General features: G+C 40.3%; 1 protein-coding gene across 2 annotated transcripts in view; it reads right to left on the bottom strand.

Annotated features, from left to right (window-relative positions):
• LOC139913227 (phospholipid-transporting ATPase ABCA1) overlaps positions 1-8,543 on the bottom strand; it is a 49,191-nt gene extending 40,648 nt beyond the window's left edge. For both annotated transcript variants that reach the window (XM_071901208.2, XM_071901207.2), the window contains exons 1-3: positions 8,405-8,543; positions 3,126-3,234; positions 1,367-1,460 (exon numbers count right to left, since the gene is read on the bottom strand). In XM_071901208.2, the coding sequence (XP_071757309.1) occupies positions 1,367-1,460; positions 3,126-3,191 (160 nt within the window). In that variant the 5' untranslated portion in view covers positions 3,192-3,234; positions 8,405-8,543. The remainder of the gene's footprint in view (positions 1-1,366; positions 1,461-3,125; positions 3,235-8,404) is intronic.
• Between the last annotated feature and the right edge of the window lie 3,918 nt (positions 8,544-12,461).

Consider the following 12,461-nt stretch of genomic DNA (forward strand, 5'->3'; position numbering starts at 1 on the left):
GTCTACGGAGTCATTAAAAAACTGCTGAAAAACTGTGTCAAGATAACCTTTCTTGTTTTTCCTTCTGAGAATTAACCAGAACTGTAAAAAATTAATTTGAACTGGTGATTTAATTTTCTGTGCTTCCAACCAGAGATAATATGAGACCCTTGAGTTGAAACGCGGTCAGACTTGTGAAACCAGAACTGCTGACAAATGATATTGTAATCCCCGTTTCCAGGAGCTGAAGGCCCTATCACATGTTCACACAGAGCAAACAAATATTGACAAATCGAACAGGTCCCTCTGTGACAACTACATGGAGACCTTGGATGACTAACGTTGATTTCCGAGGACGTTTCAATTCCTAACACTGCGCTGCTGTTTCAGTACCAAGAAAAACGCAGTTTGTCCGAGTAGTTCAATTATCAGGGGTGTGATCAGCTCCAAGAGGCAGGTAAAAGTAAGGATAGTAAAAGTTAGAGTAGTAATAAATGAATGATTCTGGGAAAATGATCATGAAAAATTACATCAATTGCTTGTCTTTTCCTGTGTACAATATTATTATTTTGAGAATATCATCACTTTTGTTTTTGTGTTCATCATCTGGTGCTCTCAAAAAGTTGTTCTGTCCAATTTTGTTCAGAAGAAATCGCACAAACGACATCAATAACTGTCTTCCCTTTATCCCAAATTGAAGAAAAGAGACAAAGACGGGAAAAGCCCTTCATAACTTTCTTGAGATTATCTCCTCTCTCTGCACAATCTGATACAATTTAATTCATTTTTTGACATCTTGGGCTCAGTGCTTTGCCCATGTATTTTGAACATTTTGGTACCAAATGTGGTTCCTCCTGACAAAAAAAAACATACACAGTATATATCTTCTGCCATGAAGTGGCAAGGATTATCTTCAGCATGTTTCATTCACTGGACTTTCTAAGTACACAACAGTCGTTTGAGTTGGCAGATAGGGGACAAGTCTGCTGAAATCTGTGTGACTCATGCAGTGGTGCACACTGCGCAGCACCAAGGACACACAGTAATAACGAATGATTGAGTTTTAAGTGGGTACACATACTGTGCCCTGTGGCCCACTTCAATCACGTTCACTTACAATGGCCAATTTTCAACAAAGGTCGCACATGCCACCAAAGTGTATGGCTCCCTTTGACAAGTGTAAAATAACGGAAGCACTCATCATTGGAGACAACGTCAACACTCAGAATTTAGGGATATTTCAGAATATAGGGATAAATGCGATCAGGGACACAAGACAGTAGGGGAAAAGCAGGGAAAGGGTATTCTCCCATTAGAAGTGAATGAAAGCCTTGTGTCCAATAAAACAGAAAAATTAGCTACCCTCCCTCCCTCCCTGTCTCCTTACATTCATGCTGTTCGTAGGGCGGGTAGTGCAGTCGGACTGAGATCAGGATGAAGAAGATGAACAGAGGCCAGACGATCTCGATCAGCAGCTGGATCTGAGAGGGAGAGAGGAAGAAAAAAAAGAGGAGAGAGGGAAGACAGAGGTCAATCAACCAACTGAAAGAAGCCTTTACACTCTCGGGACATAAAACTCTACTGTAAATCATCTCAGAAAGTTTTCACATATGCTTCACCGTTTTTGCATACTCACACTTTAACTAAGGTATCTCTGCTGCTTTAGAAGTAAAAAAAAAAAAAAGGCCTGAAGCTAAAATATTGGCCTCAGCAAATTTACACAAATGCAAATGCATGCTAAACCTCTTTTTGAAAGCACGCCCGCCCCGCTGTTGCAGTAGAATTTGGGTCATTGTATGTACCATTTACCATGTCACGGGTTGTGCGACATGTTGTATGTGTGTGTGTGGAGTGTGTGTGTGTGTGTGAGGGGGGGGGGGGGGGGGGGGTCAGCTGTTGTTCATTGTACACAGTAATCCCACCATATGCGTCTGGGAAGTATATGGGTTAATAAGGAGAAAGAGAGAGAGACAGAGAGGGAGCTCTGTAGGGTTAGAGGACTATGGGTTTGTCCATCTGTTCCATATGGCTTCCCAGCATCAGCTGCCTGTGTCCCTGCCTTTACCAGTACGGTAAACATGGAGTGTGGGGATATGGATATAGACACTGTCTAGGCATCGTATCCCTTTGTTGGAAATAATACGCCTTAACTTAAAGTTCAGTCCACAGCCGTTGCTTTGAGGAAGGGTTTCTGTTGATGAACAAGCTGATCAATTGCAAGCAAATGTGAGTCCTTCACAATAAAGAAGTATTATGCTATAGCCCTGAATTCGATTTACATCATTTTGAGTGTGTGGGCATCAACCAGCACTGGATGGTGACTCACAGCACTCATAATGAATCTGTAATGGTTTTCAGCCCAAGTGGCTCAGAGGTGAATTACATCATTTCCATTGTTGTGGGTTGCATTCCCATTGGAGCCATGCATATTAAAATGTAAAAGGCAAAAAGTTCAACGGTCTGCCTTTGTAATATTTTTCTGAGTAGTCACTGTGGTACTGGCAGAGTCACCTCTGATTCATGGTGGGCTCATAGAAAATCTTACTGAGACCGAGCTTTTCAGGGAGAACCAATAACAGCCTTACATTTTGCTTTTTTGCTTTTTTTTTTTTTGCTTTTTTCTTTGCCAAGCAGTTGTCTACTCTAAAACTGGCTGACCTAAAAAGTTGCTTGATGCATTATTAGCATTGGTAAGTGCAAACAAGAGGACATTGCTAACCGCAAGCTAATGAGTCAGTTGTGGCCAACAGCACCCACTGGTTTGAATAAGGCATGCTAGCAATGGAAACAAGCTGTTTTTCCTTTAGCTAATGTGCCATGTTGAAACATGTTGGTGCCTGGTAAAGAAGAATAACAAACTAAAAACAAACCAAAATGTCAAGGCATTCTTTTGTTTTGTTTTGTTTTGTTGTGTTCTATCTCAAACACACATAAAGTATACAAAGCATGGAATATAATCCACATTTCCAGCAGATACAAATGCTGAGAAACAATCACAAGGGAAGGAGAGACTAATTAAAAATGAATAAATAAATAGATAAACAAATAAATAAATAACTTTGCATTGAAATTGCTAACTGAAAATGTCATCGTACCATTCCATCGTACTTATGAGTCAGTAACCGATAAGCACCCATCCTACTTACAGTCTGTCTCCGTCGGTAGGTGAAGTTCTTCCAAAGCAGTAAACCCAGCTGAGTGGAGACTGCCATGTCGCCGTCTGCCCGACCTCACTGAGCACGCTCCAGCTCCTTACTGTGAAACAAACAAGACAAAGAGAGAGAGAGGGGGTCAGCTACTGTAAATTCACAAATGTACAGCAGGCAAAAAAAAAGGGCTCACATAGTCACCGAATTTTCCTAGTGTGCAACAAGCCAGTGATTAAACAGGATCGGCTAAGGTCCAGCTCTGTCCCAGCAGAATAAAGACATGGCTCACAAAGTCATCTAACAGTGTGCTCCAGCTCCACCAAAACCATGTGAAGACAGAGCAGAAAGTCATCAAGGACAAATGACAATCAAGAGCGTGAGTGCAAATTTACAAAGTATAACTCTGCGGTCCAGTTCCCGCTGCTACAACAGGCTAAAAGCATGCGGAGTCTCCCAAATGTTTTATTGTTTATTGTTTTATTAGGATCCCCATTAGCTGGCAAATTAATGACAGCTAGTCTTCCTTTCCTAGTCCTCACAAAAAGCAATACAATACAAATAATCAATAATAAGAGAATACTTAAGACAACAATAATAATAGTATAAGGAAACAAATTAATTTAAACTAAATCCAGTGAAAAAAATAAAAAAATATATATAAACATAGAACAAATCATAACAATTATAACAATTAAATAAAATCAAATGAAGAATAACCTTAAAATCATCAAGGACAGAAAGCAAACAAGAGCACAGTGAGCATTACCCAATAACTCAACTGGCATGTTGTCAACAGTGGCACCAAAAAAAAAAAAAAAAAAAAGTCAAAACTAAAATACATTGCCACAGGAAAAACATAATTGTTACTGAGAGAAAGCAGCCAAGAGAACAGATTCACCTATTGCGTCAAACAAGACGGTTCCAGTCCCAACCAGCAGCACAAAGACAGTCAGCAAATGATGGCAACTAACGGCAGAAGAAGGCTTCTAGCTAGACTTGCAGGTCCACTTTAAATCATCTGTCCAAAGGTCAGAGCTAAGCAGTAGTTCAACTCTGAGGATGAGTGGGAGTGTGGAGCAATTTCAATGTGGGGTGAAAGTAGTTGGTACGGCCTTCGTTAAAACAATCCCCCCCTCAGTAAACACCTCAGTGTAACACAATATCCTGCACTTGAGGTACAACTTAAGAGAAAACACTTTTTTTTTTGAGGACAATAAAGTAAACTAACTAACTAACTAACAATACTTCAGTTCCCTGCCATCCACATTGTTCCATCTAATCAAACTGCTTTACTGATTTAGCAGCATGGGTACGCTCACTCCCAGTAACCTGATACAGTTATATACACTTTCACACTTTTCTATTTTGTTTTATCTACTACTGGTCTGCAAAGCAACCTTTCACAACTGGGTTTGTATACTTAAACTTGAAATTGACTTAAAATGTATGCCAACCAGCGTGGGTAGCACACTTTTTCATGCCAACTCTCTATTTGTTTGTGGATTCAGTAGTCCTTGGATTCGGGCTCAGTCTCGTTTTACGCAACAGACACTGATCAGACCACCAAGTCCATTCTTTTCATGCCAAATCACTCAAAGAAGACCAAAACATTTTTTTTATTGCAGTTCTGTGGGGGGTTTTTATATTTCTTTTTGCCACAGCGCCTCAGTCATCAAAAGTTAAATTCAGGTCAGTCAGTCAGGGGTTAGAAAATCATGTCAGCTCTGTATTGAGCAGTACTTAACAGAAGAAAGTATAAATTGTATTATAGTGAAAATAAATGCACCCTTGATAAAATCTGTACTTGTTTCTATTCATTTTTGTGCTAACACATCATTGAAGAAAGGCCAAATAAATAGCATTACTAATAATAGTTGTTACTATAGTTCTGCGATTCCACAACAGGTTGGATGATTAGGTTGGGGTTAAAACTGGGTTTTCACCAGTGGTTTGATCAAAGCCACCTTGTTCATCCTGTTGAATTTCCTGTCTAATTATACAGGATAAAGCAGATAGGGGGTCGTATAGAGTGGAATGACAGCACAGTGATAATGAGGTTAGAATACACTTTTCTCCCCTGTTGAATAGTCTTTAAAGAATTGGCACAGGACTTAAAATGGGTCGTTGGCCATTTGCTAGTGAGCTGAAAAAGTTGAAGAAACCCTGCCCTGCTAAAACGAATAATTCAATTTAGCATGGATTTACGCTATATACTATAACTCAATCGGGATAACACTGTGATCTTCCTCAGCAGTCTAGATACATATCCAGATACTCGCAGGTTAAGACTAACCAGACTTTATGCCTGTAAGCATTGCTTAGTAGTTACTTCTTCCCATTTTACAGTCTGTTGACAGTGGAGACAGCCAAATATCTTAAAGACTGCACGGTTAACATCATGACAGACCAAAAAATACAAAATAAATGTTAGGATTTGGAGGGAGTTATAGGAACAAAGGATGAGCATTTCCCCTGCTGGCATTTTTTCGCCTCTTTGTGTGTTTCTATACCAACTTCTCAGCAGTTATACCACTTCCTCATCTACAATGTTGTATAAGTACTTTTTTTTTTTTTTTTTAAACGGAATTTGGTCTTATTAAGTAATGCCACTGAAGTGTACTCAATGTCACAATAAAACAGGGGACAAACAGGGACTTTGGGATGGACAAACAATTAACACACAGTGTACCATGCACCCTATCTGTAGTACTGCCAGATGTACTTTCTCTAACAGAATGAGTCATTCAATTCACTGGCGTTACTCACGGCACATAATTAACCATTAAATACCTGCAGTAGGTTTGCCTAAAGAGAAATAACAGGATTTGCAGGTAATTTGCACATTTGGCACACAGAGCATCACGCACTGTTTTAACCAATGGAACTGTAAGATTTCAATAGACATACAGTATATAGTTGAGTTACTCACTGACTGTATAACTGACCATTTCATCAAATAAAACATTGCTAAAGCAGATAAGATCATTTCACCAGGACCCCTGAAACCCAGGAGGGTTCCTAGACCGTTTTTTTTTTTTTTTTCCTTTGGACCCAGCTACTGCCAGAATCACTAACACAGGCTTTATCCCCCAGAAAGAGCATGTCATTTCAAGTAAACCGCTACTTTCATCATCCACAAATGCTGGATCTACATTCCTATTTCACTGAATGTATTCCATGGTTGAACCCTTGGGAAATGAATGAGAAAAACATCACTAGTATGCCAGTACTGCTGTCTACAATGCTGTTCTATGTGTGGGTGGACTACGGTGTACACAACTTACACCTTGAATGCATTTGGCACAAAATGCACAGATTTCCCACTGCCATCAATTCCAAAGATTGAAAAAATGATAGAGATGTAGCCTAGATGTAAATAAAAAAAGATGTGTAAAACCATGATCTCCAGTTGGGGATCATCATCAGGCAAACAAACAACCACCAGGATAGGTAAAAATCAAATGTATTTTCAGAGAAGCAGCATGACAACAATGTTTTTTTCCTGTAAAAGACCCAATCTTCATATATAACTTACATCAGTTTGATACTACTTTCTATCTACGATGTTTTCTATAACCACAGCATCATAAAGATCTAGTCAGCCTAAAAAGGGGACTCTATTCAGCAAATAAAAAGGTCGGTTGTTTATATGGGTTTAGCCTACATTACCCTGATTTTACGGGAAGGCTGAGGTGGAAATGCATGTGTTGGGATAGCAGGTCCCTGAAGTGGGGCCCCTGCTGAGCGCTGTGCAGCCCGAATGGTGCAGAGCCAGCGCGCCCCTAGCGGCACACATAAATATTGCCATTTTTCACTTGTTTACCATCAATCTTCACTCACGTGTTATCATATATTCCACATACAGGATTGTTTTTTTCCTCGACTATGCGCCCTTTGAGTCCATTGTTTCTGAACACACTTGACGGATCATTCCGAAAGGGAAATTTATCCACCGAATAACAGTTCATCCCTCAGAGTGATAGGCGATGGGATATAATCGATGCTTTGATGAGCAATCATGAAAACATGAAAGAGACACATTTTGCTTGGTCAAACCACGAATGAAAACAGACAGCAAAGGCATTTCGTCGACGTTGAAACATCACTGCAGACACGCACATCGTTCAAAAACGAATATTTAACAGCACAAATCCCATAGAGCCGTCGAAAAACAGAAAACACAGAAAACATTTCACTGACAGAAATAAAACATACAGTTCATAACCGTAAGTGTGTATCTTTTTCACTGCGACCCAGTAGTGCCAATGTCAATGTGACTGAGTGATATAAATCTTTGTCTGACTTGTATGTGCGTGTGTTTCATTGTTCTCTTTGAACTGGGGTTACTCTCGGGCATTCAGCTTCGCGATGCTGACCAACAGCTGCGTCAAGCCCGACAGAATAAGACCAGAAGTAAGACGAATCTTCCTTCAAAATTAGTGTCCGACGATTTGTCACTAGAAAATACTTGCCACCAGGAAATTAAAGTTCCATTATACAGCCTTTAACAACAATATTGTCGTTACTATGAGTTAAAATTGTTTTTCCACGTAGTAGACATCCTTCTAAGTTGGCTGGTAAACATAGGTTTTGTGTTTGAGTCGTGTCTTTGTGTATTTTTGCCAGCTCTTTATACGTGGCATTTTGCATGAACCTATGGCCTATGGTGGGCTACATGCTGTGAAAAGCGCATTTTAGGGGGAAAATAACACCAAACATATTTCCCTTTACTAAACATGTTCCGTCTTATTCTTAATTTTGCTACTTTGTATCAACAAAAACAGTTGCAACAGACTCCGTCGACGAGGCTTTTAATTTGAAAGCCCGGACCGGAAGCCCTACTCTTTATTCTGGCTTGCTTGACACTGGTCCAGCACGGCAGACGGTCGAAAAGGCAACTGGCATACATCAAAATACATTCAAAACAATGGAACTATACTTAGTGTCATTTCACCTTAGCAACTATTCCACTTTTAACATATCACGTTCATTCAGCACATTGCAATTATTTTTCAAGTTTGCGACGTTAAAAGGATTCAACTCAGATTAATTATTGGGGTGCCACAGAAGCGTTCGAGCAAAAATGATTTTCGAGTCTTAATTGATACACAAAGCCTAAGTGAGAGTATCAAGTTGATTATATGTGGACAAACAATGACATCAAAAAAGTTTTTCACTGTAACATGATGACACAGAAGTATGTCATCCTTCTGTTAACCCAACAAAGAAACTCACAAATCCCCCTGAAAAAATTCACAACAAAACTCAAAACTCACCTTTATCCCGAACAATGCGAATATCCGTTCTTTCTCCTCTCATAAAGTGTACTCCCTCGTCCAGGATAAGGTAAACAAAAAAGTAAGGAATTGTACTCCTCTACCGTTACTGTCTTCAGCTGTTGTCTGTCTCCGTCTCTCAAAACTGCCTTTTTTTTTCCTCCAGCAGGCTTTTATAGTGCTGTTCAATGCGGAGCGGAGCGGAGGAGAAGCACAGAGGTAACTAACGGTCACAGTTTGTTGCTGCTCCCATATAAGGCAAGCACGTGCAGAGTCAAAACATATCTTAAAGGGGCCGCGGTGATCCCCTCCCCCCAATATCAATCCTTGATGGTGGCTATACTGCGAGACCCATCCAAGAGGCTATATAGGAAGATATGGAGCTATACTGCACATGGGTATCAAGTCGGTATGGCAAGGTGTGGGCACCTGCCATACCTTTGTCAAAGGGCCCATTCACACCAAGCATCTTTGAAGCGATTTATTTGACCTCTGGAGTGTTTACTGGTTCATTTGGCCAGGTAAGAACTCAGGTGAACACCAAATAACGACACAGAGATGACTGAAAATGCAAGTGTTCATTAAGAGTGAGAACGGAATCCAAACCAACTACAGGGAATGACCCCAAAATGCAAGGTTTTGTGGGTATAAGGAGACGGATGTTGACATCTAAGAGCCAGCCGTTCCTCCTGCTCGGAAAGCCTAGCAGAACAAAATGAAGCGAGGGCAAACCACAGTCTGGACTGATGCTCATATTCAGCTGTGTCTTCATGTGTTCCTAAATGGTAGCCTATAAACACCAGAGAAGGGAAACTACAGTAAAGAGTGTAGACAAGTCCATCATGCTTAGCTACAGCTACAGGGACCGGAATTTTATTTTATCTCTAAATCTCTAATGTGGTGGGATGACAGGTTACCATACTTCTGTTTACAAGCCCTGGTTCAGTTGTAATAGGGCAGTGTGAACCTAAACTAACCAAATATAAAATTTCAACAAAGTAACCTTTTCCACTATGGTTTGGATCAAAGAAAACAAACTGTAAGTGTGATCGCACCCTAAGTGAGGCTGAATTTGATCCTGTTTTTATGCTTGCCAGAAGGGCAAGTACTGACATGCACTGATGTGTCTGAGAGAGGATTTTCATTAGGTCCTTGATGAACTACACCGTTCTGAAATGCAGCTGTTTTTCAGAATAGCTGCATTGGAAGATTTATTTTTACATTTTACATTTCTCTCCAATTCTTGTGGAAGCTAGCTAGCAGAAGATTTATTTCAAGTTCTGTGGTTTCTTGATAATCGTGACATTTTGATTGTTTGATTTTGGTTTTGCATTATTGTTTGTCAAGATTTTTGTTGCTGATTTAGTATTGAACTGTGTAACCGTCTACACTGTACAAGGATAGATAACAGTGGTGAGACTGAAATATGACTAGAATAGTTAGCTATTCTTTTACATCCTCAAACAGGGATAATTTCTATTGAATTAAATGATAGTGAAATTAAACTATTCCTCATTTTGCTGGAGACCCCTGGAACCCTCTCAAGGACCCCTGGGGGTCCCCAGACCCCAGTTTGAGAACCGCTGCCATAGTGTTTTAATCAATTAGTGCACCTGGGCCTGTAGAAAATTATGCAATTTATTTTCAGATCACACACATCTTTAATTCTCCATTTATATATCTCTACTTCACTCACTTGTGAGGACAACAGATGACACTGGGGTTTACATAAAGCATAAACGAGCATGGCAAATATTTCCAAGAATTAATATGATTTGATGCAGCTTACTTTTCAGTGTGTGTTTACATTCCAAATGCTGTCGGAGGCCACTGTGTCTTTGCCTGTCCTGAGTCGGTCCCAGAGGCTTTTCCACCCCACTGAGCGTGGCTAAACAATGACAGAGTGCCACTGGTTAACTGGACCGGTCTGGCATGCTGGCCAACAATGTTCTATTGTTCAGGGTCGATGTCCGACAGACAACACAGTACAGCAGCTGTATACAGTTGGAGTACACTATATAACTTTGACAGCAGTTTAAAATCATAGACTGGCCCACGTCCTTCTGCGTGTCTGGCTGTCTGTCACCTAGAAGATCAGATTAAACAGTGTAACCCCGGGGTGATCTGAGGGAGGGTGAATGGGGGGGGGGATCACCTTTGTTAGTACAAATTATGAAGGGCGTCCCCCCTTGATAGGATTTAAGGGAAAAGGGTGAGGGAACACAAAGTTGCCTGTCTAGCATTACTCATGTTACATTTTCACATACTAGTACCTACTGACTACCAGGTACCTTTAACCCCTTGAACTCTGATTTTGCATCTTAAATTTCCCCGCAAGTAGCTTTAACATACATACATATTCTCTATCTGCTCGTTCCAACGCTTCATTGAAGCTATAGCAACCCTGCGAGTCCCACTGGACCCACAGAACTGTATTTTAAATTCTAGTCAACATCCCAAGGTTTCCAAAGATATCAAATATGCCATGCTGAATTACAGGGAAATGTGTATAAAATGATGTAAGCTACAAGACATCTAGATTTTTTCAATTTGGTGCAGCCGTAACAAATGGCATCTTGGGTTTGAATATGTCATTATAAATTGACAAATGCTTGCCCCATTTCGTCAGACTTAAAAGTAATCCTATTTGTTTAATGGTTACCTTTTGTCGGTGTCTCTGTGGAAGAGTGCAGGTGCCTAATATACAGTCCAGGCCTACTAATGAACAAAGAATATGGACAACCATCTGGTGGTGATTATCTGGGTAATGCTGTCTCCTGTCTCTTCCATTCTGCTCTCTTTTTTGTGAGAGACCAATTAGATGGTGGGCAGCTAAATTGCTCTTTTTCCCCTTTCATTTTCCATAAAATCTGTAGATACCAGGCAGGATGTGTTAAATCATTTGATTTAATCCACTTTATTGACAATCAAAACATGGCCCTAATACTCTATTCTTCCATTGACATACATTGGTCAGTAAACTAATTTAAAATGGAAAATGGAAAGGGTATTCAGATTTGTTTTCCCAATAGACCTTAATCAAACAAACATAGTCAGGCTTTCCTCAAATTATCTGATTATACAAGGAGATACATTATTCCATTGACGTACAATGGAGCACATGCTATCTTAGTGCTACAAGGCATTTGGAAAATCTAGCGCTGTGCACCTGATTCAATGTAGCCAGTAGCTGAGTATAGACCTTATTCACACAGCGGCCATTTTTAATACACGGGATGGGAAACTCTACCTGGAAGAGCAAGTCCAGCCCAGCTCTGTGCTGCTGTTGTGAACCAAGATACATCATATAAGCATTTATCATTTAGATTCCCCACTGAAAAACAGAAACAAATGCAGCTCAAGAATCCAGAGGTATACGTTTACATTTTAAAATATTTTGTTAATTAGCCTATCGCTAGCTAATAGTGTCTAGAGCCTAGGTAGCTAGCTAGTTAGCTAACTAACTTCCTTGCTAAATTCAAAAAGTTGTTGTGGTTGTTGTTCTCAAGATTGCTAGCTAATTTGCTAACTGGTTTATCTGTATTTTGTCCTCACCTATGTGTTTAAGTAATGCTATTTTATATATATTCCAATCTTCTAGGTGGAGTTCCCCACCCCAAGTGTTAAAAATGGCTGCTGTGTGAATAAGGTCCATACTGCAGAATTTCACATTACCCTTTTAGTTTGGAAAAAAAGTTCAACCTGGCTTTGCTTTAGAAAAGACTGAACCTCATGACCGCCATAACTGTAAATCCCTCCTGGCTGGATCAGCTGAAACAGTGTGTGTGGGTGAGGTATAGGCATGTGAGGCGGCAGTAGACGTGGGTGCTCTCCTCCACTGTGGATGGGGTAGGGTGAGGTCTCCCAGCATGGGCTCTCATTAAATCGGGATCTTCAATCAGAGAGATTAGATATCTAATCCATCAAAGAGCTCCAGACCTGTCAGCACGGATGAAGGTGGGTGATAATCTTCTGAGACAACTGAATTATAAAACAGCTCAATGCTCATCTGAAGAACTCAGTAGGACTGAGGTAAACTTAAGCCGCTGTCACTGCC

Source organism: Centroberyx gerrardi, chromosome 3 (genome assembly GCF_048128805.1).
Source record: "Centroberyx gerrardi isolate f3 chromosome 3, fCenGer3.hap1.cur.20231027, whole genome shotgun sequence".
Lineage (NCBI taxonomy): Eukaryota > Metazoa > Chordata > Actinopteri > Beryciformes > Berycidae > Centroberyx > Centroberyx gerrardi.